At 55.9% G+C, this 27,902-nt stretch overlaps 1 protein-coding gene across 1 annotated transcript; it reads left to right on the forward strand.

Annotated features, from left to right (window-relative positions):
* Positions 1 to 10,758: 10,758 nt before the first annotated feature.
* SEC11A (SEC11 homolog A, signal peptidase complex subunit) lies at positions 10,759 to 26,719 on the forward strand. Its single transcript, XM_029071260.2, has 6 exons — positions 10,759 to 10,861; positions 20,051 to 20,160; positions 23,054 to 23,203; positions 25,113 to 25,232; positions 25,712 to 25,769; positions 26,279 to 26,719. Exons 1-6 carry the CDS (start codon positions 10,811 to 10,813, stop codon positions 26,327 to 26,329), a joined length of 540 nt encoding a protein of 179 aa, XP_028927093.1. The 5' UTR covers positions 10,759 to 10,810; the 3' UTR covers positions 26,330 to 26,719.
* Positions 26,720 to 27,902: the final 1,183 nt, after the last annotated feature.

Consider the following 27,902-nt stretch of genomic DNA (forward strand, 5'->3'; position numbering starts at 1 on the left):
AGCCACCCACGTGGACCCCAAATCCCACCCCCCTCCCCGGGACCAGGCCCCCGGCCCCCTTAGCCCCCTCCCCGCCATCCACAAGGACCCTACCTCCCCACTGACACCAAGACTCTGACCCTGGTTCTCTCCCCCGACCGTGGCACCCTCCCCCAATACCCGCAAGGACCCCGGCCCATTGCACGCAAGGACCCTAATTCCCCACCCACACGCAGTGGGCCCTGACCCTAACCCCGATCATGCACATGTACCCCAAACTCTACATACATCCACAAAATGGGGCCCTGCTGCCTTTATCTCACACACGCATTTTATCAAGACACAAGCACTCTGGTCTTGACACCCCCCACCCCATACACACAGAGCTTCACACTCTCCCCTACCCCCCACCCACTACACACACTTCCTTCAGAATACCAACACCTCTTCATGCTAAACTCCCACTCCAGGAAAACAACACCTCAGGCACACACAGCAGGAATCCTAGCTTAAACACAGTGGGGATTTAGAGCAGATAGAGAACTACCTCCCCACTCACTGCTACGCAGGTCAGCATAGGTATCAGTAATAATAATGATTGGGGTATTCTGATTGCGCTCACTGTGTGCCAAACACAATAGTAAGCGCTGGGGTAGGTAGAAGATAATCAGGTCCTTCATAGTCTCTGTCCCACATGGGGCTCCCAGTCCGAGGTCATAGATTTCGGTGATCACAGTGATACACCTCATTGTTAAAAATATGACCCACGGGCCCCTTCTAATCTCACTCTGTGGCAGAGACTCGGGAGTTCCAGGATTGTGATCCTGAGGAAGAAGATCTCCAGGAATAGGAAACCCCAAACTTCCCTCCATCTCCCGCCCCAGCAATGAATCCCTCAGACAGGAAGTTCATCTAAATGTCCAACCAAACTCCCTCACTGCAATTTAAGCCCTCCCCTCCCCACCCAGCCCCGGCGAAGCAGCGAGAAGCAGCATGTCCTAGTGGAAAGAGCAGGGGCCTCGGCGTCAGAGCGCCCGGGTGCTAATCCCGGCTCTGATAATTGCCTGCTATGTGACCTTGGGTGAGTCGCTTCGCTTGCCGGGGCCTCCGACAGCCCACGAGAAGCAGCAATGCCGAGTGGATAAAGCATGAGCTTAGGAGTCGGAAGGACCTGGGTTCTAATCCCGGCTCGATCGCGTGTCTGCTCTGTGGCCGTGGACGAGTCACTTCACTTCTCTGTGCCTCATTTACCTCATCTAAAAAATGGGGATATGAGCGTGAACCCCATGTGGGGCAGGGACTGTGTCCAACCTGATTAACTTGTATTTACCCCAGCGCTTCGAGCAGTGGCTGGCACAGAGTACTTAACTAGAATCCTTGACTAGAATCATAATTATCAAGTCATTTCACGGCTCTGGGCCTCAGTTACCTCATCTGCAAAATGGGGATATGAGTGTGAACCCCAAGTGGGGCAGGGACTGTGTCCAACCTGATTAACTTGTATTTACCCCAGTGCTTCGAGCAGTGGCTGGCACAGAGTAAGTGCTTAATTAGAATCCTTACCTGGAATCATAGTTTTCAAGTCACTTCACATCTCTGGGCCTCAAGCCCCTCATCTGTAAAATGGGGATTAAGGCTGTGAGCCTCATCTGTAAAATGGGGATTAAGACTGTGAGCCTCCTGTGGGACATGGGTTGTGTCCAATCTGATGACTTCCTACGTACCCCGGCGCTTAGAGCAGTGCCCGGCAGATAGTAAGCGCTTAACAAATATTGTTAAAATAATAATAATAATAAAAACAGGGAAGAGTGGGGAGGGAATCCCAGTCTGCTCCTCTTGCCTTCAGTTTGTCTCAGAACAATAAAAGGGTCCTGGGCTCTCCCTGCTTAATTATGAGCGGCTTGGCACTCACCTGTGCGCACAAGGTAAAACCCGACATCCCGGCTGAGGCGGCCGGAACCCAGCTGGTGGGTCGCCAAGCCACACCGACGTGCCGGCTGGGCCGGATATGCTGGAACACCATGCTTGGAAACCATTGTCCTAGACCAGGCGGACGGTTCGCTGGGAATGGCACGGGGGATGAGCTCATCGTCCACTCCACCTCCAGTTCTCATAACAACTTCAGGGTCAAGAGGGGGTTGGGAAACATTCGTAGGCCAGCGGGTCCAGAATGAGCTGTGTCCAGAATGAGCTATGTGAGAGACAGAGAGAGGCAGGAGGAGGAGAAGAGGAGAGATAATAATAAGGATGGTATTCGTTAAGCACTTACATGCTCCAAGTACTGTAGTAAGCGCTGGGGTGGACACGAGCAAATCGAGTTGGACACGGTCCCTGGCCCATGTGAGGCTTACGGTTTCCATCCCCATTTTACAAATGAGGTAACCGAAGGACAGAGGAAGTGAAGTGACTTGGCCAAGGTCACGCAGCAGCCAAGTAGTGGAGCCGGGAGATGTCCCGGAGACTGTAAACTCGTTAGGGGCGGGGAACTTGACGGCTAATTCTGTTGCAGTCTGCTCTCCCGAGCGTTCAGCAGAGTGCTCCGCACAGAGGAAATGCTCAATAAATACGCTCGATTGACGTTAGGTGGAACGACGACAGTTCGAAAGGATGAATGGCTATCAAATCGTAAGCTCTTTGACGGCAGGGATCGTGTCTTCCAACTCTCTGAACTCTCCCCAGTGCTCAGTATATTGCTCTGCACACCGTAGGTTAAACACCACGTGCAGCGTTCCTCCAAGTTCCCCATGCCACCTTCAGAGCCGAAGGGGACTAGATGGACCCTTGGCCTGGCCCAGTCGATCATATTTATTGAGCGCTTACTGTGCGCAGAGAGCTGTACTAAGCGCCTGTGAGAATACAGTACGGAATCTTTCATGTTCAAAAGCTTTACAGAAGTCTAGAAAAATGACGTCTCTTGCCTCTCCCTGGGCCACACGGCCTGTCGTTCGGTCACAGAGAGAGATTAAATTGGTTTGGCACAGTCTGCTCTTCACAGAGTCATGTATCTTCTAGGATCTTGGGCTCTGTTAGGAGGTGGCAAATTGTTTCAGAGTTAGGCTGACCTGCCCGTAATTACCTATGCCCCTTCTTCACAAGATGAGGGAGAGTATCTTTCTCCCCCGCTCCGGTGACCAGTCCCATCCCCCAGAATAATGACTGATGGCCATTACGCCCAAGCCACCCTATCCTTCGGGTCAATAGGCCCCTTTGGTCTCTCTCTGTCCAAGGCTCCAGCGATTCTACTTGGCCCAGGGGTGTGTATGCCAATGTCTCGCCCTCTGGTTGCTTTTTTTTGATAAAAGCAAGGTGACAAAGCCATCAAAGCTCAACAGCTTTTTCACAGTTCCTTATCAGCTTTCCCGCCAGGCCTATCCGGAGGGGGAGGAAGCTGCTTGCCTTGTTCTCCTTTCTTGATCGACGGAGTTGAAGATTTTGGGGGTGCCTTTTTTATGGTGTTCCTTAAGTTCTTACTATGTGCCAGGCACTGTACTAAGCACTGGGATAGATACCAGTTAATCAGCTTGGACACAGTCCCTGCCCCCCATAGGGATCACAGTCTTAATCCCCATTTAACAGACGAGGAAATGAGGCACAGAGAAGTTAAAAGACTCGCCCAAGGTTTCACAGCAGACAAGTGAAGGAGCCAGAATTAGAACCCAGGTCCTTCTGACTCCCGGGACCCTACCTTATCCACTACCTTCCACACTTCAGCTTAGCTAAGGCTTCTGCCTTTATGAAATGGGCCACGTCTCTTCGTTCCTCTTTAGAGATCTGGCCAGATTTCCAGTCTTGATAGTGCAGGATTCTTTAAAGCTGAGGGAGGGAGAGAGGGGTGTTGTACGTGTGTGTGTGTGTTTTTACATAAAACAGTTTATCCTTTAACGTACCGTTGTTGAGTTACACTGGGTTTGAGTACTGTTGTTGAGTTTTCTGGGTTACAAATACCCAGAAAAGCCCTGTCCACACCGGGGGAAGGGCCTAGTGAGGAAGACTCTGTTGAGTGGTTGAGTCTGGAGGACCTAGATTCTAAATGTGGCTCTGCCACTCGTCTGCTGGGTGACTTTGGGCAAATCTCTTAACTTCCGTGTGCCTCACTTACCTCATCTGTAAAATGGGGATTAAGACTGTGAGCTCTGTGTAGGACGGGGACTGTGTCCGAGCCATTAACACGGTGCTTAGAACCGTGCTTGACACATAGTAAGCGCTTGACAAATACCATAATAATAATAATAATAATAATGATGCATATATTGAAGGGACTTCACCAAGAGGCCTTCCCAGACTAAGTCCCACTTTTCCTCTCCTCCCACTCCCTTCTGCGTCACCCTGACTCTCTCCCTTTGCTCTTTCCCCCTCCCAGCCCCTCACCGCTCCCGTACATATCTGTAATTTAATTTATTACAGTCATTATTGAGTAGCCGCGTGGCTCAGTGGAAAGAGCCCAGGCTTGGGAGTCAGAGTTCATGGGTTCGAATCCCGGCTCTGCCACTCGTCAGCTGTGTGACTGTGGGCAAGTCACTTAACTTCTCTGGGCCTCAGTTCCCTCATCTGTAAAATGGGGATTAACTGTGAGCCTCACGTGGGACAACCTGATTACCCTGTATCTACCCCAGCGCTTAGAACAGTGCTCTGCACATAGAAAGCGCTTAACAAATACCAACATTATTATTATTATTTGTATTGCTGTCTGTCTCCCCCACTCTAGACTGTAAGCTTGTTTTGGGCAGGGAACGTGACTGTTTATTGTTGGATGCTCTGCACACAGTAAGCGCTCAATAAATACTATTGAATAAATGAATGAATGAATGAGTACAGTCCTCTAGACTGCAAGCTCGTTGAGGGCAGAGAATGTGTCTGTTTATTGTTCTGTTGTACTCTCCTGAGCGCTTAGTACTCTGCACAGAGTAAGTGCTCACTAAATACCACTGACTGGGGAGCCAGATTGCTGAGAGGCATCAATGAGACAGTAGTATTTATTGAGCTCCTTCTATGTGCTAAACACCTGGGAGAGTATGGTGGATTTAGTAGATGTGACCCCTGCCGTCGGGAGCTTGCAATCCGGTGGAAGAGGCAGCCGCTAAAGTAATTACAGATCTGAGGAAGTAATATTGTAAACTCTTTGAGGGCGGGGATCAGGTCTTCTTGTTCTGTTGTACTCTCACAGGTTCTTTCATTCAGTCAGTAGTATTTATTGAGCGCTTACTATGTGCAGAGCACTGTATTAAGCGCTTGGAATGTACAAATCGGTAACAGCTAGAGACAGTCCCTGCCCTTTGACGGGTTTACGGTCTAATCGGGGGAGATTAGATTGGTGTCTAGGTCAGTGCTACGCATAAAGAACCGCTGCATAGTAAAATGAATAACTGTGCTGTTTGTTAAGCGCTTACTATGTGCCAAGCCCTGAACTAAGCACTGGGGTAGATACGCGATAAAAAGTTCCCACAGGCATGCTCGCTGTGTTCGTGAGAGTAGACGAGAGTTAAGAGGCAAGTCCCTGCCCTCAAGGAGTTTACACGGACGGTATGTATTGAGTGCTTACTGTGCGTCGAGCCCTGTTCTAAACACTTGGGAGATTACGGTACAACAGAGTTGGCAGACATGTTCCCTGCCCATAAGGCGCTAACAGTCTAGATGGGGAGATGGACTTAAATTATATTATTGATAAATATTATTATTAAAATGATAATAGTGATGGTATTTGTTAAGCGCTTACTCTGTGCCAAGCACTGTTCTAAGCGCTGGGTTAGAGACAAGGTCATCAGGTGGTCCCCTGTGGGGCTCACAGTCTTCATCCCCATTTTACAGATGAGGGAACTGAGGCACAGAGAAGTTAAATGGCTTGTCCGAGGTCACGCAGCAGACAGATGGCAGAGCCGGGATTAGAACCCGCATCCTCTGACTCCCCAGCCGGGGCTCTTTCCGCTAAGCCACGCTGCTTCGTCCAACAAATTACGGGTATGTACAGGATATCAACCACTTAAAGGGTACAGATTCAAGTGCAAGGGCAATGCATTTAGCACGGTGCTTAGCACCTAGGAAGACCTTAATAAATACCATCATCATTTAGTATTCTTGCCATTAGTATTATTAAATACCTAGATGTGTCCCCTTATCCCTCCCCCTTTCACCTGATGATAGTAACCGAGGGATTCGTTTAGTGCTTACAATGTGTGAAACACTGTACTAAGCCCTGGGGTAGATACAAAGTCATCAGGTGCAGCATGGCTCAGTGGAAAGAGGCCGGGCTTGGGAGTCAGAGGTCATGGGTTCGAATTCCGGCTCTGCCAATTGTCAGCTGTGTGACTGTGGGCAAGTCACTTCATTTCTCTGTGCTTCAGTTACTCATCTGTAAAATGGGGATTAAGACTGTGAGCCTCGTGTGGGACAACCTGATTACCCTGTATCTACCCCAGCGCTTAGAACAGTGCTCTGCACACAGTAAGCGCTTAACAAATACCAACATTATTATTATTATTATTATTATCAGGTCCCACATGGGGCTTCCAGGCTAAGTAAGAGGGAGCACGGGTTTCGAATCTCCATCTGGCAGAGGAGGAAACTGAGGCATGTGGAAGTTAACTCACCTGCCCTGGGTCACACAGCCAGGTCCCCTCACTCCTAGGCCCAGGCTCTCTCCACTAGGCCGTGCTTCTACCCATTGGGCCACACTGCTTCCTGCAAGGCTGGGCCAGGGACACAGAGGACGCGGGGAGGCAAACGGGAGAGACTCTGATGTGGTGTCCTTCCCCTAAGATCCCTGGCCTGACCTACTGGCCCCGTGGCCTCCTGCTTTCTGCAAATCAGAGAAGGTGGAGAGGGAACCCTCGGCATCTTTACGGGCCAAAACTCATGTGGGCAAAGTGCCACCTTCTCACCGCGAGGGCAGAAGGGATTTTAGGGGCTCTAGGAGGGTCTGGGAATGGGGAGAGGACGGGCTTAGAGCAAACGGGCCATTGGGGGTCATTTCATTCATTCAGTAGTATTTATTGAGCGCTTACTATGTGCAGAGCACTGTACTAAGTGCTTGGAATGTACAAATCAGTAACAGATAGAGACAGTCCCTGCCCTTTGATGAGCTTACAATCTAATTGAGGGAGACAGACAGACAAGAACAATGGCAATAAATAGAATCGAGTAAAGTGGGGTCAGCCTTTGCCAGAGGCCTTGGGTCCTACAGCTGAGGGGGTCACCGACCCCCCCCCCACTTTCCACTCCGCTCCACGACGGATGGGCCTCTCCGCTTGTGGGTTCCCAAATTACCATGTTCCTTGCCCGTAAAATGGCCTGTGCCCGTTGGGCCCTGGGCCGTTCGCTTTGAGTCTCTTTGGTTTCAGGCAGGCAGGCAGGTAGGCAGTCAATCGGTGCTTAATAAGTGGCCTGGGGGTCCCTTTCTCCCTGAAGGGGCAGAGATGTCCGGCTCCGGCCCTCTCCCGTGCAGCAGGCTGAGTGGGGGACCTGTCCCAGGCTGGCCTTTAGTTAGGTCACCACATCAGAATCTCTCCCGCTCACCTCCCGGGGGTCATCTCTGTCCCTGACCCTCCGGGAAATCCCTCCATCTCCCCCTCCCATCCCAGGAACGCCAACCCAAACCAGCCTAGCCCGGGGCGGAGAGCCCCAATCTTGAACTTGGAGCAGAGAATGGAGGGAAGAAGCGTGGCGGGGGGGCAGGGGGTGCGGGGTGGGCAAGAAGCAGCATGGCCTAGTGGATAGAGCGTGGGCCCGGGAATCAGAAGGACCTGGTTCTAATCCCAGCCCCGCTACTTGTCTGCTGTGTGACCTTGGGCAAGTCTCTGGGCCTCAGTCACCTCCTCTGTAAAATGGAGGTTGAGACTGTGTGCCCTATGTGGGGCAGGGACACTGTCCAAGAAGATTTGCTTATATCCACCACAGCGCTTAGTACAGTGCCAGGCACATAGTAAGCGCTAAACAAATTCCACAATTGTTATAATTATTATTATTATCCCGGGGGCCCCTTCCTCTTCCTGCTTCAGCCCCCTTGCTACCACGGGTTTAGCCTATGACTTCTGTCTGACTTCCGCTAGATTGTAAACTCCCCTAGGGCAGAGATCACATCTCCTAACCCTATCGTGTCTCCCAAATGCTTAGTACAGTGTTCCATGTACAATAAGTGCTCGATCCACACCACTGACTGTTTGATTGACAGAACCGCTCTGCCATCTTCCAAACCAAAGGAGACAGATCAGAGAAGCTTGGACAAAATTGAGTTTGTCTACCTCTAACGGGCTAAGGTCCAAGGAGATGCTTTAAGCCAAACTTCTTTTTCCAGTTATCCACACCGGCCTTTGAATGTGAGCCCCATGTGGGACAGAGACTGTGTCCAAAGTCAACGGCTGGTATCTATCCCGGCGCTTAGAAGAGTGCTTGACACATAGCACGCGTTTAACAAATGCCATTATTCTCCTTATGATGATGATAATTATTATTATTATGGTATTAGTTAAGCGCTTACTAAGTGCCAAGCACTGTTCTAAGTGCTGGGGTAGATACAAGGTAATCGAGTTGTCCCACGTGGGGCTCACCGTCTTTATCCCCATTTTACAGATGAGGTCACTGAGGCACAGAGAAGTGAAGCGCAGGGCTGTCGGGTGATAGTTGGCAGAAATCTGAGTCAGCCTCGCAGTCTAGCCGCAATGCCATGTGATAGGCTCCCTTTGAGGAGAATAAAATTACAAAAACCAAACCCAAGCTTTTCACACAGGCTGAGAGAACATCAGGAGCGGGCCGGTCAGGAGACGGAAGTCGAGGGAGGTCGGGAGGAAGAACAGCAGCCGTTCCCGGGGGAGAGAAAGAAGCCAGAAGCGGGGATATTTCTCACGGCGGGGTCTCCGCTGCTCATCCACATGGCTGGAAATTTGTGGTTGGATCTCCTCTGGGTAAACCCTCCCGGGGAATCCTGGACCTCGGGGTCTGGGCAGGTCACCCGGTACGGTCACCTTCTCCTTCCCTGGCCCCGCTCTCACCCCGCTCCCAGCCGGTCTGTCTCGATACCGACCTGGGCCTCGGAAGCAGCACGGCCACGGGCGTGGGAGTCGGAGGACGCGGTTTCTAATCCGGGCTCCGCCACTTGTCTGCTGTGTGACCTTGGGTGAGTCACTTCACATCTCTGGGGTTCAGTTGCCTCATCTGTAAAATAGAGATAAAGATTGGGAGCCCCATGTGGGACAGGGTCTGTGTCCGACCTATCATCCAGGGCTTAGTACTCGGTACACAGTAACCGCTTAACAAATATTCTTCTTCTTCTTATTATTATTATGATTATTATCCGTCATTCATTCATTCAATAGTATTTATTGAGCGCTTACTATGTGCAGAGCACTGGAATAAGCGCTTGGAATGGACAGATCGGCAACAGATAGAGACAGTCCCTGCCCACTGACGGGCTTACAATCTAATCGGGGGAGAAAGACGGACAAAAACAATAGCAATAAATAGAATCAAGGGGATGGACATCTCATTAACAAACTAAATGGGGTAATAACAAACTAAATAGGGTAATAACCCTGAATGGGGATGGGCGAGATGGGAGCCAGTGGTGGTTTGAAGTATAACTGAGTCAGGAAGTATAGACTTTAAGGCCGGATGTAATGGGGAGAGGCAGGGGGACCATAAAGAATGAGCCCCACGGGGGACATTATTGTTATTATTATTATTATTATTATTATTGTCTGTCTCCACCTTTCAGTCTGTGAGAGGATTGTCTCTCGCTGTTGCCAAATAGTACCTTCCCAAGTGCTCAGTACAGCGCTCCGCACAGAGTAAGCGCTCAAGAAGTGGCGTGGCTCAGTGAAAAGAGCCCGGGGTTGGGAGTCAGAGGTCATGGGTTCGAATCCCGGCTCCGCCGCTTGTCAGCTGGGTGACTGTGGGCAAGTCACTTCACTTCTCTGGGCCTCAGTTCCCTCATCTGTCAAATGGGGATGAAGACCGTGAGCCTCCCGTGGGACAACCCGATGACCCTGTATGTCCCCCAGCGCTTAGAACAGTGCTCTGCACATAGTAAGTGCTTAACAAATACCAACATTATGAAAATGGGGATGAAGACCATGAGACTCCTGTGGGACCACCTGATGACCCTGTATCTGCCCCAGCGCTTAGAACAGTGTTCTGCACATAGTAAGCGCTTAACAAAGACCAACATTATTATTATTATTGTCAGCTGTGTGACTGTGGGCAAGTCACTTCACTTCTCTGGGCCTCAGTTCCCTCATCTGTCAAATGGGGATGAAGACCGTGAGCCTCCCGTGGGACAACCCGATGACCCTGTACCTCCCCCAGCGCTTAGAACAGCGCTCTGCACATAATAAGCGCTTAACAAATACCATCATCATTATTATTACGATGACGATGATGAAGAAATGCGAATGAATGAATGAACGACCGAGTGAATGAATGGCAGCGGAACGGAGGCCCGATTCCCTCAGACGGAGGGGGGGGGCGGGGCCTGCGGGTCACGTGCGCCCCCCGCCGCCCTCCCGCCTGGGGCGCCCAAGGGAGGGGGCGTGGTCTCGGGGGGGCGTGGCCTAGGGGAGGCTCCCCATTGGTCGGTCCCTCGCTCCCCCGCCCGCTGGGGTGTGACGTCAGACCCCGCCCGCGGGCCCGGCGTCGGGGCGCATGCGCGCGGCGCTGCCCTTTGTCTGGCGGCGGGCGCGGGCGGAAGCGACCCCGCGCCCCGGAAGCGGAAATGCGGGGCGGCGCCCGCCCGCCCCCCCCCCGCCCGCCCCCCCCCCCGCCCCTCCCCGCGAGCGTCGGCCCCGCCCCCGCCCCGCCGCCGCCGCCCGCCGGTCCTTCCCGATCCGGTCGGCTCGCCGGCGCCATGCTGTCCCTCGACTTTCTGGACGATGTGCGGCGGATGAACAAGCGGCAGGTGAGGCCGGGCGGGGGCCCGCGCCTCCGGACGCTCCTCCCCCCGGGACCGGCCGAAGGAGGCAGAGGTCGCGGGTTCGAATCCCGCCTCCGCCCCTCCGCCTCTGGCCACTTCTCTGGGCCTCAGTGACCTCATCTGTCCAATGGGGATGATAATGGGGGTATCTGTTAAGCGCTTCCTCTGTGCCCGGCACTGGGCTAAGCGCTGGGGGAGATACAAGGTGATCAGGGGGTCCCACGTGGGGCTCACGGCTTTTAATCCCCCTTGGACAGATGAGGTCACTGAGGCCCCGAGCATAATAATAATAATGTTGGTATTTGTTAAGCGCTGGCTATGTGCTGAGCACTGTTCTAAGCGCTGGGGGAGATGCAGGGTCGTCGGGTGGTCCCCCGTGGGGCTCCCAGTCTTCATCCCCATTTGACAGATGAGGTCACTGAGGCACAGAGAAGAAGAAGAATAATAAGGTTGGTATGTGTTAAGCGCTTACTCTGTGCAGAGCACTGTTCTAAGCGCTGGGGGAGATGCAGGGTCATCGGGTTGTCCCCCCGTGGGGCTCCCAGTCTTCATCCCCATTTGACAGATGAGGTCACTGAGGCACAGAGAAGAAGAAGAATAATAAGGTTGGTATGTGTTAAGCGCTTACTCTGTGCAGAGCACTGTTCTAAGCGCTGGGGGAGATGCAGGGTCGTCGGGTTGTCCCCCCGTGGGGCTCCCAGTCTTCATCCCCATTTGACAGATGAGGTCACTGAGGCACAGAGAAGAAGAAGAATAATAAGGTTGGTATGTGTTAAGCGCTTACTCTGTGCAGAGCACTGTTCTAAGCGCTGGGGGAGATCCAGGGTCATCGGTTTGTCCCACGTGAGGCTCCCAGCCTTCATCCCCATTTGACAGATGAGGTCACTGAGGCCCAGTGAAGTGACTGGCTCAAAGTCACACAGCTATGTGCCAAGCGCTGTTCTAAGCGCTGGGGGGATGCAAGGTGATCAGGTTGTCCCACGTGGGGCTCACAGGTTTTAATCCCATTGGACAGATGAGGTCACTGAGGCCCAGAGAATAATAATAATAATGTTGGTATTTGTTAAGCGCTGACTATGTGCCGAGCACTGTTCTGAGCGCTGGGGTAGACACAGGGGAATCAGGTTGTCCCACGTGAGGCTCACAGTCTTCACCCCCATTTTACAGATGAGGTGACTGAGGCCCAGAGAAGTGAAGTGACTTGCCCACAGTCGCCCAGCCGACAGGTGGCAGAGGCGGGAGTCGGACCCATGACCTCTGACTCCCCAGCCCGGGCTCTTTCCACCGAGCCACGCTGCTTCTCTGACTGTGAGCCCCACGTGGGACAACCTCATCACCTTATATCCGCCCCCCCCAGCGCTCAGAGCAGTGCTTTGCACATAGTAAACGATTAACAAATGCCATCATCATTATGATTATTAAGGGCGCACAGCAGACGAGTGGAGGAGGCAGGATTAGAATCCACGACTTCTCCCCCGACGACTTCTTGTCACGAAGCCACGCTGCTCCTCCAGGGAGCCCCTCGACCCAGCGGAATTATCTTCCTGACTCCCTCGACCCCTTACGGCCCAGAGTTTAGCGCTCATCAGACTGATCCTGTCTCCCACAGCCTCAGAGGCCTTTGGAGGAGAATAATAATAATAGTTCAGGCATCTGTTAAGCATTTGCTGCGTGCTAGACTCTATCCTAAGCGCTGGGGTAGATACAAGCCAGGCAAGTGGGACGCAATCCCTGTCCCACACGGGGCTCGCAGTCTTAATCCCCATTTTACAGATAATAATGGTATTTGTTAAGCGCTTACTATGTGCAGAGCACTGTTCTAAGTGCTGGGGGAGAAACAGGGTCATCAGGTTCTCCCCCATGAGGCTCACAGTTAATCCCCATTTTACAGATGAGGTCCCTGAGGCCCAGAGAAGTGACTCGCCCACAGTCACCCAGCTGCCAAGGGGCAGAGTCGGGATTCAAACCCATGACCTCTGACTCCCAAGCCCGGGCTCTTGCCACTGAGCCACGCTGCTTCTCGGTGCTTCGTCACCAGGTGAGGTAACGGAGGCACAGAGAAACGCGAAGTCACACAGATGACAAGGGGCAGAGCTGGGATTAGAGCCCAGGGGCATTCATTCAATAGTATTTATTGAGCGCTTACTATGTGCAGAGCACTGGACTAAGCGCTTGGAATGGACAAATTCATTCAATAGTATTTATTGAGCGCTTACTATGTGCAGAGCACTGGACTAAGCGCTTGGGATGAACAAGTCGGCAACAGATAGAGACAGTCCCTGCCGTTTGACGGGCTTACGGTCTAATCGGGGGAGACGGACAGACAAGAACGATGGCAATAAACAGAGTCAAGGGGAAGAACATCTCGTAAAAACCGATGGCGACTAAATAGAATCGAGGTGATGTACGATTCATTAACAAAATAAATAGGGTAACGAAAATATATACAGTTGAGCGGACGAGTACAGTGCTGGGGGGATGGGAAGGGAGAGGTGGAGGAGCAGAGGGAAAAGGGGAAAATGAGGCTTTACCTGCGGAGAGGTAAAGGGGGGATGGCAGAGGGAGTAGAGGGGGAAGAGGAGCTCAGTCTGGGAACGCCTCTTGGAGGAGGTGATTTTTAAGTAGGGTTTTGAAGAGGGAAAGAGAATCAGTTTGGCGGAGGTGAGGAGGGAGGGCGTTCCAGGATTGTGGGAGGACGTGACCCGGGGGTCGACGGCGGGATAGGCGAGACCGAGGGACGGCGAGGAGGTGGGCGGCGGAGGAGCGGAGCGTGCGGGGTGGGCGGTAGAAAGAGAGAAGGGAGGAGAGGTAGGAAGGGGCAAGGTGACGGAGAGCCTCGAAGCCTAGAGTGAGAAGTTTTTGTTTGGAGCGGAGGTCGATAGGCAACCACTGGAGTTGTTTAAGAAGGGGAGTGACATGCCCAGATCGTTTCTGCAGGAAGATGAGCCGGGCAGCGGAGTGAAGAATAGACCGGAGCGGGACGAGAGAGGAGGAAGGGAGGTCAGAGAGAAGGCTGACACAGTAGTCTAGCCGGGATATAACGAGAGCCCGTAACGGTAAGGTAGCCGTTCGGGTGGAGAGGAAAGGGCGGATCTTGGCGATATTGTAGAGGTGAAACCGGCAGGTCTTGGTAACGGATAGGATGTGTGGGGTGAACGAGAGAGACGAGTCAAGGATGACACCGAGATTGCGGGCCCGAGAGACGGGAAGGATGGTCGTGCCATCCACGGTGATAGAGAAGTCTGGGAGAGGACCGGGTTTGGGAGGAAAGATGAGGAGCTCGGTCTTGCTCATGTTGAGTTTTAGGTGGCGGGCCGACATCCAGGTGGAGACGTCCCGGAGGCAGGAGGAGATGCGAGCCTGAAGGGAGGGGGAGAGGACGGGGCGGAGATGTAGATCTGCGTGTCCTCTGCGTAGAGATGGTAGTCAAAGCCGTGAGAGCGAATGAGTTCGCCGAGGGAGTGAGTGTAAATGGAGAACAGAAGAGGGCCAAGAACTGACCCTTGAGGAACTCCAACAGTTAAAGGATGGGAGGGGGAGGAGGCTCCAGCGAAGGAGACCGAGAATGACCGGCCAGAGAGGTAAGAGGAGAACCGGGAGAGGACAGAGTCCGTGAAGCCAAGGTGAGATAAGGTATGGAGGAGGAGGGGATGGTCGACAGTGTCAAAGGCAGCAGAGAGGTCAAGGAGGATCAGAATGGAGTAGGAGCCATTGGATTTGGCAAGAAGGAGGTCACGGGTGACCTTAGAGAGAGCAGTCTCGGTAGAGTGGAGGGGATGGAAGCCAGATCGGAGGGGGTCTAGGAGAGAATGGGAGTTAAGGAATTCTAGGCATCGATTGTAGACGACTCGTTCTAGGATTTTGGAAAGGAAGGGTAGTAGGGAGATAGGGCGATAACTGGAGGGGGAAGTGGGGTCGAGAGCGGGTTTTTTTTAGGATGGGGTAGACGTGGGCATGTTTGAAGGCAGAGGGGAAGGAGCCCTTGGAGATCGAGTGGTTAAAAATAGAAGTTAAGGAAGGTAGAAGGGCAGGGGCGATGGTTTTAAGAAGGTGAGAGGGAATGGGGTCCGAGGCGCAGGTGGAGGGGGTGGCAGAGACAGTCCCTACCCTATAACGGGCTTATAGTCTCATGGGGGAGACGGAAAGACAAGAACAAAAGCAATAGATAGACTCAAGGGGATGAACATCTCATTAAGACAATAGCAAATAAATAGAATCAAGGGGATGTCCATCTCATTAACAAAATAAATAGGGTAATGAAAATATATACAGTTGAGCGGACGAGTACAGTGCCGAGGGGAAGGGAGAGGGGGAGGAGCAGAGGGAAAGGGGGGAAAAGAGGGTTTCACATCCGAATTTCACCCCAAAGAGGGTTTAGCTGCGGAGAGGTGAAGTAGGGGGTAGAGGGAGCAGAGGGAAAAGGGGAGCTCAGTCTGGGAAGGCCTCTTGGAGGAGGTCCTTCTGCCTCCCTGGTCCGGGCCCTATCTGCTACGCCCTGCTGCCTCTCAGGATCAGCAGGTTTATCCCCTCTCATGGGGTCAGAACTCCCCACTCTCCTACGATAAAGGCTGTGTGACTGTGGGCAAGTCACTTCACTTCTCTGTGCCTCAGTTCCCTCATCTGTAAAATGGGGATTAAGACTGTGAGCCCCACGTGGGACAACCTGATTCCCCCGTGTCTACCCCAGCGCTTAGAACAGTGCTCTGCCCATAGGAAGCGCTTAACAAATGCCAACATTATTATAAAGAATCAGCCTCCTCTTCTTCAGCTTTTCCTAACTTGGCCCTACTTCTCCGTGCCCCACTTTTACCTTCCCTTTCATCTCGGGGAAACAGCCTGGCCTCGTGGAAAGAGCACAGGCCTGGACCTCGATAACCTGGATTCTAATCCCAGTTCTGCCTGCCTCGTGCCCTCGGGCAACTCACTTCTCTGGGCCTCTGTTTCTTCACCTATAAACTAGGGATTAAATAATAATGTTGGTATTTGTTAAGCGCTTACTACGTGCAGAGCACTGTTCTAAGCGCCGGGGGAGATACAGGGGAATGAGGTTGTCCCACGTGAGGCTCACAGTCTTCATCCCCGTTTTACAGATGAGGGAACTGAGGCACAGAGAAGTGAAGTGACTTGCCCACAGTCACACACATCGTCTCTCTCCCACCTAGACTGTAGTCCATGTGGGCAGGGATTTTCTCTCTTTATTGCCGAACCGTACTTTCCAAGCGCTTAGTACGGTGCTCTGCACGCAGTAAGCGCTCGATAAATACGATCGAATGAATGAATGATGGTATTTGTTAAGCGCTTACTGTGTGCAAAGCACTGTTCTGAGCGCTGAGGGGGGTTACAAGGTGATCAGCTTGTCCCACGTGGGGCTCACAGTCTTAATCCCCATTTTCCAGGTGAGGTCACTGAGGCACAGAGAAGTGAAGCGACCCGCCCAGAGTCGCCCAGCTGACAAGTGGCGGGGCCGGGATTAGAACCCGTGACCTGTGACTCCCAAGCCCGGGCTCTTTCCACTGAGTCACGCAGAACGAATGACCCCCCCCCGTTTGGGACGGGGAGTGAGTCCGGCTTTATCATCTTACATCTACCCCAGTACGTGGCACTAGTCAACGCTTAAATACCACCGTCGTTATCTCTGGAGAGGTGGTGAGGTGGAGATCGGGGTTTCTAGATGTCAGTGAATTAACCACCTGCACGCAGCCAGCGGCAGACTCTGTCTTTATTAATTTTGCAGACGTGTTCAGACCTTTTTTGGCCCTCAAATCCTCCTTTGTTTATCCCCCCACACACACACTTCCCCCGGTCTCAACCAGTTATTCAAAGAAGCGAAGATGGCATTCTTCGCTTTCTGCTCATCAGAGCAAGATCTGAGCAAGGCCACTCTAAATCCTGTCCAAACGTTGCAAAGTCCGGGCGTGACACATCCTTATTTATGGTGGGTTCCCTCCGTAACTGCTTCAAAGTAATGGCTCTCCGATTACTCCTCCTTCCCTGCCTTCCCTCTGTCCCGTTTCCCAGCGTCTCGCCGGAGTCCCTGAAGGAGCTATTGTGTGCGTGGCCCACATTCGGAGGAGAAGTGGCAGGCTGAGCGGTGCCCCGCGCCGAGCGGGGACCCAGTTAACATTCTGGGCCGTCGGAGCGCGTCCTACGGAGGGGCAGAGCCGGGAAACGTTTCCGCAAGGAACCGAGGGCTGACGGGAGGGTTCGCCTGCCTCGCCGCTTTGGGAGGCGGGCCGGGGACGGCCAGCCCCGCTCCGGTCAACCCAGTGGAATGGAGGGTCGGTCTTCCGGGCGGTTCGCGGGTCGGCGGGAGAAGAGGCCGCGGGTCTCACGCGGTCCTCATTGAGGGGCGGGACGGCGGATTGAACCGGGTGCCCCGGTCGGTAGCGAGCCCGTCTCTTTTGAGTCTTGGACCTCTCAAGCGCCTAGCGGAGCGTGTCGCACCCGGGGCCGCTCAGCCACCGCTGCCGCCACCCCTGGGTGCCCTGGCAGAGGTCTTCTCCCCGCGAGCCCGTTGCCATCGTCCGGCAGCGTGGCCTCGTCGGCTCAGGATGACCGCTGAGCCGTGGTTCAGGGAAGGGGGCGAGAGAGCCGGCGAAGGGATCTGGGCCCTGCGTTGGTCTGAGACAACTCGGACCAAACGCTCGGTTGTTTTTTTCAACGGTCGTTAAGTGCTTACTAGGTGACAAACACTGTTCTAAGTGCTGGGGTAAGTACAGGTAATAATAATAATCATGGTATTTGTTCAGTGCTTACTATAATTCAGACAGTGTACTAAGCGCTGGGGTGGATACAGGCGAATCACGTTGCAGTCCCTGTCCCACCTGGGGCTGACAGTCTTCATCCCCATTTTACAGATGAGGTCATTTTAGGCACAGAGAAGTTAAGTAGTAATAATAATAATGTTGGTATTCGTTAAGCGCTTACTATGTGCAGAGCACTGTTCTAAGCGCTGGGGAGATACACGGTGATCAGGTTGTCCCCCATGGAGGTCAGGGTCTTCATCCCCATTTGACAGATGAGGGAACTGAGGCCCAGAGAAGTGAAGTGACTTGCCCAAAGTCACACAGCGGACAAGTGGCGGAGCTGGGATTCGAACCCGTGACCTCTGACTCCAAGCCTGGGCTCTTTCCACCGAGCCACGCTGCTTCTCTGTAAGTGACTCGTTCAGGGTTACGCAGCAGACAGGTGGCAGAGCCGGGATTAGAACCCAGATCCTTTTGACTCCCAGCCCCGCGCTCTGCCCGCTAGGCCAAGCTGCTTCCAGGTCGGACACAGTCCCTGTTCCTCATGGGCCTCACAGTCTTAAGTGGGAGGGGGAACAGGTATTGAATCCCCATTTTGCAGTTGAGGAAACTGAGGCACGGAGAAGCGAAGTGCCTTGCCCAAGGTCACACAGCAGCAGGGTCGGAACCCAGGTACTGTGACTCCCAGGCCAGCGCTCCTTGCACTAGGCTACGCCGCCTCCCTGCCCGCTTGCGGACGTGGCCCTGCCGGGTTCCCGCCGTCGCGTCTGCGGGGACACCGGCGGCCGACGTGGCTCGGACCGGGAGCGTGTGGGTCACCGCCTAACTGTCCGCTGGCCACGGACGGGACCGGGCCGGCGGAGAGCCGCCTAGAACCCGGGCCCGGGAATCAGAAGAACCTGGATTCTGATCCCGGCTCCGCCGCCTGTCTTCTCTGTGACCTCGGGCTGGTCACTTCACTTTTCCGGGCCTCGGTTACCGCGACCGTAAAATGGGGATTAAACCGTGAGCCTCGTGTGGGACGGGGACTGGGTCCAACCAGTCTATCCTCTGCCTTCCTCAGCGCTAAGTACAGTGCCTAGCACAGAGTAACCTCTTAACAAATACCACTATTTTTATTATTATTCAGCAAGCCGGGTGTAGTTTGTGCCCCCCGAGAATAGGGGAGCAGGAAGCGGCTCCCCTTTTCCCCTACTTGGGGTCAGCCCGGCCCCGCCTCGTTTTCCAGAACTAAGATCGTACCTTTTGTCACCATCCGTGGTTGGGATGCGGGGATTTGCAGAGGTCGTGAGACCGGTGAGAGCCCCGCAGGCCTTTCCTCTTCTCCCCTCCTCCTCCTCCCCCCGGCAGACACGCGGGTCTGGGGCCACATCCCTACCAGAAGCTGGTGCCATGGTGGCGATGGTGGTTTTTACCTAAAGGTACCGCTCTGGTCCGCCTGGGTTGCCTGCAGGGCGTGTCGCCATCCTGGTGAAGAGGCTTTCAAGTTCTGGTTAGTTCCCGCGTGACCACCGGCCTCTCCCCCTCCGCCCCACCGCAGGTGAGAGTGACCAGACCCTTGGACCGGAGGGGGGCCCGCAGGCTGGCAGAAGCCCTGGCTCGGTGGTGGCCTTCAGCCCCACAGCCCCGATGGCCGAGCCTGGATCGAGGAAAACAGAACCCGCGTGGGGGTCCCGGTTCCCCCCCCGGGGACCTGGACTCCCCCACGCGCGTACCCCACCCCGGCTGGTAGGGAGCCCCTCACCGAAGGCTCGCTCTGCGTCCCCCTGGCACCCGTCCGAGCCAGCCCAGGCCGGGGGCCCGTCCCCGGCTTCCACCGCCCGGGCTCACGAGGCCCTGTTGGTATGTGTTAAGCGCTTACTATGTGCAGAGCGCTCTTCTGAGCGCGGGGGGAGATGCAGGGTCATCAGGTTGTCCCACGTGAGGCTCACAGTCTTCATCCCCGTTTGACAGATGAGGTCACTGAGGCCCAGAGAAGTGAAGTGACTCGCCCGCAGTCACCCAGCTGACAAGGGGCAGAGCCGGGATTCGAACCCATGACCTCTGACTCCCAAGGCCGGGCTCTTTCCACTCGGGGTTGCTGGGCAGCGCCCCTCCGGGAGCAGTCTCTCTGTGTCGGGCGGGAGGAGGGCTCAGGGAAGTCAGCTGGCCACCCTGCCACCGATCCTCCCGCTTGGACATCCGGGCTGTAAACTCGGCCTCTGGACTGTAAGCTGGTTTGGGGCGGAAAATGTAATAATAATAATAATAATGGTATTTGTTGAGGGCTTACTATGTGTCAGGTACTGTTCCGAGCACCGGGGTAGTTGCAGCTAATCGGGTTGGACACCGTCCCCGTCCCCCCCGGGGCCTGCGGCCGGAGGTCTCTGGTTTTTCCAGGCCCGGCCCCGTCCGCGCCGACCCTCCGCGGTCTCTCTCGTTGTTGCAGCTGTACTACCAGGTGCTCAACTTCGGCATGATCGTGTCCTCGGCGCTGATGATCTGGAAGGGGTTGATGGTGGTGACCGGGAGCGAGAGCCCCATCGTGGTGGTGCTCAGGTAACCGCCCTCGGCCCCGTTGCGCTGCCGCTCGAGCGGGCGAGAGCGAGGCCGCTCCCCGGGGACTCCCGGAAAACCCGCCGCTGGCAGCGGGCGGCTGGAGATTGACCCTCCTTCGCCCCGGGGGCTTCCCTCCGCTTTCCCGGGGGGGTCCCTCGCCCCCCTGCACCCACCTCGGCCACAGTGTGTGTGGTGGTGCCCCGGGACGTGCCATCTGCCCTAATTCACCTTCTCCCTTCTCCGGAGCCGCCCCGCCAAAGCGTGCCTGGGCCTCCCTTATCCTGGGTCATCCTGTGCGTTGTATCTTACCGCGTCGTGTCTGTCCGTGGGGGGTCCCGGGAGAAAAAAAAGCCCAAATCATAGAAATAATCATTATTTTTATTATCATTATGGTATCCGTTAAGCACTTACTGTGTGTCGAGCACTGTTCTGAGCGCTAGGGTGGATACAAGCTAGTGAGGTTGGACGAAGTCTCTGTCCCACGTGAGGGTCACAGTCTTAATCCCCATTTTACAGATGAGGTAGCTGAGGCGCACAGAAGTTAAGCCATACAGCAAAGTGGCGGAGCTGGGATTAGAACCCGGGTCCTTCCGACTCCCGTGCCCTTTCCACTACGCTGCTTCGCCCTGTCATCTGTGGTGGGGTCGGGGGGTAATAATAATAATAATGTTGGTATTTGTTAAGCGCTTACTATGTGCAGAGCACTGTTCTGAGCTCTGGGGTAATAATAATAATGTTGGTACTTGTTAAGCGCTTACTATGTGCCGAGCACTGTTCTAAGCGCTGGGGTAGACACGGGAATCAGGTTGTCCCACGTGGAGCTCACAGTCTTAATCCCCATTTTACAGATGCGGGAACTGAGGCACAGAGAAGTTAAATGACTCGCCCACAGTCACACAGCTGACAAGTGGCGGATCTGGGATTCGAACTCATGACCTCTGACTCCAAAGCCCGGGCTCTTTCCACTGAGCCACGCTGCTTCTCTGGGGAGAACTTACCCCGGGAACCCAGAGGCCTGGGTTCTGATCCCGGCTTTGCCTGTGGGACTGGGCAGTTGGTGGGAAAGGTTTTGTTCGGTTGTTTGGTTTTTTTAATGGTATTTGTTAAGCGCTTACTATGTGCCGGACACTTTACTAAGCACCGGGGTCGATCGAAGCGAATCAGGTTGAACACAGTCCCTGTCTCACAGTCACGGTCCCAATCGTTATTTTACAGACGAGGGAATTTAGGCACAGAGAAGTGAAGCGACTTGCCCAGGTTCAGAGAGCAGACAAGTTGGGGAGCCGGGATTAGAGCCCAGGACCTTCGGACCCCCGGGCCTGTGCTCCATCCGTTAGGCCACGCTGCTTCTGGCCGAGGAGGCCTCCCCCCACCCCATGTGCCCACCGGGCCCACGGCCGGTGGCTCTCAGGGTCGCCCGCCAGGACAGCGAGATCTTGCCGGGGTCCCGTCGGGCCCCAGGTTGCCTTTCCGTTCCCCTGAAAACTCGAGGCTCCAGACCCACCGAGGGAAACGCCCGTTCCCGTTCCCCGGGGAGCTCCGAAAGCCGGGAACGGGAACAGATCGTCCCCCGCCCCTCCAGATCCCGAGAGTCCCGTTCCCGAGGAGCTCGGAAAACCAGGCGTGGATTCCTGGGAGAGACGGAGAGTCTCGGGCGGGTCCGGGAGTGTTCGGCGGCTTGAGTCACGGTGACGAGTCGGTGCGTCAGCCCCGGATCCCATTTTTTTCCCCGAGAGGCGCGCTAATTCATCTCCTGGCCGCTCGCAATCAGTTCTTTCCTCGGGCTCCTCTTTCCCATCCTCCCATCCGGCGCGCCCCCACTTCCCTCCCACCACCCACCCGTGAAGCGGGGAGAAGGAGGAGGCCTCAAGTGTTACTTCTGCCCGAGTCATATCATATCTCTGCCCGGTGTTATCTCTGCCCGAAGGCTTTATCTCTGCCTGTGTGGACGAGGGGTCCTCCATCCTCCTCCTCCTCCTCCGTCCCCCGTCTCACTGGGTTATCTTGGCCACATCGTTAGCACAATGGCACACTGTTCTCATTTGAATACCAGAATAGGTTTAGCGCTTCGCGCTGCTGTTTCTGTAAAGTTCATCACTTCCTCTCCTACCGCGATCTTCATTTGAAATTTCGAAAGGTTAAGGATTTAGCGGCATTCTGTCATCTTCGAGACAGGACGGGAGAGCGCGTCTTCGCATAGTAATGCCGGAAGCCATCTAGCCGGACCCCTCTACCACAAAAGACTCGACCGGGAAGGGTGCGGGAGGGGGAGCCCAGAATCGGTCGCCCCATTTCCCCTCCGCACCGTTGCTTGGCGGGCGGTCCGCGCAAGCCCAGCGTCTAGTACGGCGCTCTGCACACAGTAAGCGCGCGCTAAATAGGATTGAATGAGCGCTCGGAAGCCACTCGCACAAGGTGGGCTATGGGACGGGCACACCAGCAGGCTCCAGTGGGAGCCCAAGAAGGAGGCGGGCAGCGGGAGCCACGGTAGTATGTACCGAGCGGCCCCCCTGGCTGCCACGCTCGGTCCTCAGTGCTTGGGGAAGTTCCACAGAGTCCCAGTCTCCCCTCGGGGCACCCACCCTCCCGGGAGAGACAGAGATCTCTCCTCCCGCTGCCCCACCGGACCTTGACTCGGTAGTGGTGTTTCTTACGATCCCAGGACGGTGATGTTTTAAAGCCCCTCTTGGCCTGAAGTCGTCCGTGACGTGAGGAGCGCTTAGTACAGTGCTCTTCACACAGTAAGCGCTCAATAAATATGATTGGACGAAGGAGAGAGAACTCTTCGGGGGGGGGGTGGTTTTAAGGCACCCCTTGGGGCGCGGGTGCTTCTGACACGTCCCCCTTCTCTCCCTCCCGCCCCGTGCCGATCCCGCCACGCGGTTTATCTCAGTGGCAGCATGGAGCCCGCGTTCCACCGAGGAGACCTCCTCTTCCTGACCAACCGGGTCGAAGACCCCATCCGAGTGGGCGAGATCGTCGTCTTTAGGATCGAGGGGCGGGAGATTCCCATCGTCCACCGCGTCTTGAAGATCCACGAAAAGTAGGTGCGGGGCGGGGGCGGGCGGGGGCACCTTCAGCTGAGGGGGCATCGAGGGCGGCCGCTGGGCAGCAGCTGGGGTCACCCCAGGATCTCCCCCACCCCCACCTCCCTCCGGTGCCCGGCCCCGCAGCTGGGACTCAAGTTGGCGAGGGAGGCCCCGCGGGCCGAAGTGTGAGTCCAGCCTGGGGGGCGGGGGCGAGCGACCCGGGGTCCCCCCGCTCCGCCAGCCTCTCCTCACCCAACCGACCCTCTCGACCCCCGGGCCGTGCCCCCTCCTCGGGCCCCGGGGGGTTGTTACTTGCCCCCGCTGCGGCCGTTCTGGGCCCCGCGGGGCAGGGCTGGCCGTCTCCGTGTCGTGTCGGCAACACCTCCCTCTCGGCGTCCTCCGCCGACCGCGCTGACGTACTGCTGCCGGCTCCCCATTTAGAACTCGACATCACACCTCCGACTCCCACGCGCTCCATGGCTTATCCTCCCCCCTCCTCCCTCCCCCGTTCCTCCCGCGGGCCTGGCGGCGGCCTCGCCCGAGGGGCTCGCCAGCCGCTGACCCGACCTTTTTCTAGCGACTGAGCTCCCCGGGGCGGGAGGGACAGCGCCCGATCAATCACTCGGTGGGATTTATTGAGCTCTTACTGTGTGCAGAGCACTGTACTGAGCACTCGGGAGAGTACACTAAATAATGTTGGTATTTAAGCGCCTACTATGTGCAGAGCACTGTTCTAATCACTGGGGGAGATGCAGGGTCATCAGGTGGTCCCACGTGAGGCTCACGGTTAATCCCCATTTTACAGATGAGGTCACAGAGGCCCAGAGAAGTTAAGTGACTTGCCCACGGTCACACAGCCGACAAGTGGCAGAGCCGGGATTCGAACCCATGACCTCTGACTCCCAAGCCCGGGCTCTTTCCACTGAGTCACGCTGCTTCTCTACACTTAAATAAATGTTGGTATTTGTTAAGCGCTTACTATGTGCAGAACACTGTTCTAAGCGCTGGGGTAAACACAGGGGAATCAGGTTGTCCCATGTGGGGCTCACAGTCTTCATCCCCATTTTACAGATGAGGGAACTGAGGCACAGAGAAGTTAAGTGACTCGCCCACAGTCACACAGCTGACAAGTGGCAGAGCTGGGATTCGAACTCATGAGCCCTGACTCCAAAGCCCGTGCTCTTTCCACTGCGCCACGCTGCTTCTCACTTCAATGTGACAGAGTCGGTGGACGTGTTCCCTGCCCGCAGCGAACTTACAGTCTAGTCTGATGATGATGATGATGATGATGATGGTATTTAAGCGCTTACTATGTGCCAAGCACTGTTCTAAACACTGGGGTAGATCCAAGGTCATCAGGTTGTCCCACGTGGAGCTCACAGTCTTCATCCCCCTTTTGCAGATGAGGGAACTGAGGCACAGAGAAGTTGTGACTTGCCCAAAGTCACACAGCTGGTAAGTGGCGGAGCCGGGATTAGAACCCACGACCTCCGACTCTCAAACCCGGGCTCTTTCCACTAAGCCAAGCTGCTTCTCGAGGCTCTGACCCCTCTCTCGTGGGTGGCTCCGGAGGCTTCGTAGCATTTGTTTGAATTGATGTCTGTCTCCCCCACTCTAGACTGCGAGCTCGTTGTGGGCACTGTTGTTACGTTGTACTCTCCCAAGTGCTTAGTACAGTGCTCTGCACACAGCGCTCAATAAATACGACCGAATGAATCCGGGGGCCAGGACTCCCGCGCGGGGAAATCGGCCGGCGGGGTCCGGCCGATCCCGACGACGGGGTTGAGGGCCCAGGCGGGCGGCGCGGACTCGGCCGCTGGCGCTCACCGGGGCCAATCGGGGACGCTGAGGCACCGCCCCGCCGCCGTCCTAGCCCCGGGAGCCACCGCCGTGATCCCTGCCCCCTCTCTCCCCTCCCTCCAGGCGCAACGGACACATCAAGTTCTTGACCAAAGGCGACAACAACGCTGTGGACGACCGGGGGCTCTACAAGCAGGGGCAGCACTGGCTGGAGAAGAAGGACGTGGTCGGGAGGGCGCGAGGGTGAGCCCGGGGCCAAGGAGGGGGCCGCCTCCCCCCGCCGGAGGCGAGGCGCCGGATGGATCTGGATCCCCGGGGCGGGGTGGGGGGTGAGGGCGGGGATCCGGGTGGCCCGGTCCCGTGGGGGTCGGGTCGGCCTTTTCCGGGAATCCCCCCCCAAGCCCTCAGACCCGACGGGATCTACGGATCGAAAGGGGCTCGGGTGTCCCGGAGAGCGGATCGGTCAGGGGCCCGTTGTTGTGACGGTCATCTCTGGACCACCCCAGGGCCTTGCCAGCCCACCGGCTGCCCCCTCCCTCCCTCCCTCCCTCCCTCTTCCCGGGCACTGCCCGGCTTCCCGCCCAGGGTGTAGCACCCTCGGCCCCTCCCTCCCCGCCCCACGGAGTCGTTCTCTCCCATCCTCGGTGGTTCCTCCGTCCCCGAGGTGTGACGGCTGCCGGCAGGGTCAGGGGTGACGACAACCGGGGGGGACTCTCTCGTAGGTTCGTCCCCTACATTGGGATCGTGACCATCCTCATGAACGACTACCCCAAGTTCAAGGTGAGTCTCCACCCTGGCCGGGGCTCCGGGCCATCGGGTCGATATCGGTGGCATATAGCGGGTGCGGGGCACTGGACTAGGTGCTCGGGGAAGAACAGAGTCGGTAGACCGGATCCCTGCCAACGGGGAAATTACAGCGTATAAGGGAAGACGGGCATTAAAATAAATTGCCGATCGGGGAAATAGTAGAGGGTAAGGACGCGGACGTGAGTGCCGTAGGGCTGGGGCGAGTATCGGAGTGCTTCCGGAGTCCACAACCCGGCGTGTGATCGGTGAGGGGACGGCGGATAGAGGAAATTAATTTATTCAGTCGTATATATCGAGCGCCTAGTGTGTGCAAAACACCACTTGGGAAAGCGCTAGGGAAAACACAGTTCGTCGACAGACACATTCCCCGCCCACGACGAGCTCACGGTCCGGAGGGAATGAGGGGGGTCGGATGGGGCGGGGCTCGCCGCTCCTCGACCTGACCGGGGGCCCCGTGTCCGTCTGGCCGTCTGTCTTCGCAGTACGCCGTCCTCTTTTTACTGGGCTTGTTCGTGCTGGTTCACCGAGAGTAGACAGGGCCCCGCACCGCTGCCGGGGTGGACGGCCGGCTTCTGGAGCCCGAGAGTTTGGAACAGATCCTGGTCCGCAGGTGGCCCCGGAGAACCTGCGTCTCAGCGCTTTTAACCAGAACCGGTTTGGGTTAGCTTGTGTTTCCACTGCAGAATGTGTGTGTGTGTGTCTATATATGTGTGCGTCTGGTGTGCGTGCGTGCGTGCGTGCATGCGTGTGTGAGGTCTGCTGGGGGGGGAGGGGGGCGTGTGCGTGTCTGGTTCTGCGTGGGTGTACCTGCGTGCAGGCGTGCACACGCAGAGAAGACGCACCCCAAGATTTCATATGTTCTCATGTCACATTTTAGCATTTTTGTACCTCAGTGAACTTTTATATTAAAAGATTAAGCCAAAGCTTTTCGGCGTTTGTATTTGGAAGCAAAGCTTCGGTCCCCCAAGTGCCCCGGTGTGCCGTGTTCCTGGCGCTGCGGGCGGCCCCCCGGCCGGGCGTGTAAGCGGGCTGCCGGGTCTCTGGACGCCGGCGGCTCCCCGCCGCAACTTTCGAATAAAAAGACTTTGCACCTCGAACCCTCATCCCTGACGTGCGTTTGGGAACCGGTGGCCGGAGTTGCCCGGGGGACGGAGGGGGCCGCCTCTCCCGGCCAGCGTGGGCAACCTACGGGGGCGGCCAAGCAAGCGGCCGCTCGAGCCCCGCGGGGAAGCAGCGCGTGGGTCTGGGAGTCAGAGGATCTGGGTTCTAATCCCGGTTCTGCCATTTGGCCACCTTGGGCAAGTCACGTCACTTCTCTGTGCCCCGGTTATCTCATCTGTGAAATGGGGATTAAGCCCGTAAGCCCCATGGGGGCCAGGGACTGCATCCAACCTGATTATCTACCCCAGGGCTTAGAACAGTGCTTGACACACAGAAGCAGCGGGACCGAGGTTAAAGCGCAGGCCCGGGAATCAGAAGGACTTGGCTTCCAATCCCTGCTCTGCCGCTTGTCTGCTTGCTGTGCGACCTTGGGCAAGTCATTTAACTTCTCTGTCTCGGTTACTTCATCTGTAAAATGGTTGTTAAGACTGTGAGCCCTGTGTGGGACGGATTATTTGCAACCTAATTTGCTCATGTCCACCCCAGCATTTAGAACACCTCCTGGCACACGGGAAGCTCTTGACAAATACCGCAATTATTATTATTATCATTGTTGTTGTTATAATCACTCGATACCTTATAAATCAGCAAGGGCTGGACCTCTGTTCACACCTGAGGGAGTTGCAGCAGAGACTGACGTGCGGGACCCTAGAATCAGGGAGCGGATGCAGGGACTCCAACGAACTCGCCCGCAGAGCGTCGTCGGTGACGATGTTAGCCAGGGAAAAGTCCCTTGGGGTCACTTGGCCCCGAATCGAGAGCAAGTTCCTCCCCTCAGCGCCCGGGTGCTCGCCTCACCCGGGACGGGGGCACCCGCCCGCTGCCCTGGGCGGATCCGGAGGGGCCGGGGGGTGCCCTCTGACCGGAGACCCCGTACTGGACTACCCGCCCGCCCCAGCTCTGGGACCGAGCTGGATTGGGGGGGGGCCTCTCGCTAAGCAAGCG

This window comes from Ornithorhynchus anatinus, chromosome 8, assembly GCF_004115215.2.
Source record: "Ornithorhynchus anatinus isolate Pmale09 chromosome 8, mOrnAna1.pri.v4, whole genome shotgun sequence".
Taxonomy (NCBI): domain Eukaryota; kingdom Metazoa; phylum Chordata; class Mammalia; order Monotremata; family Ornithorhynchidae; genus Ornithorhynchus; species Ornithorhynchus anatinus.

Bases quoted from the DNA above. Each gene is read 5' to 3' on its own strand.
- SEC11A (XM_029071260.2), top strand. From the start codon at position 10,811: ATGCTGTCCCTCGACTTTCTGGACGATGTGCGGCGGATGAACAAGCGG. The intron at 20,161-23,053 runs GTAACCGCCCTC...GGTTTATCTCAG, and splicing joins CCCATCGTGGTGGTGCTCAG to TGGCAGCATGGAGCCCGCGT. The intron at 23,204-25,112 runs GTAGGTGCGGGG...CCCTCCCTCCAG, and splicing joins GTCTTGAAGATCCACGAAAA to GCGCAACGGACACATCAAGT.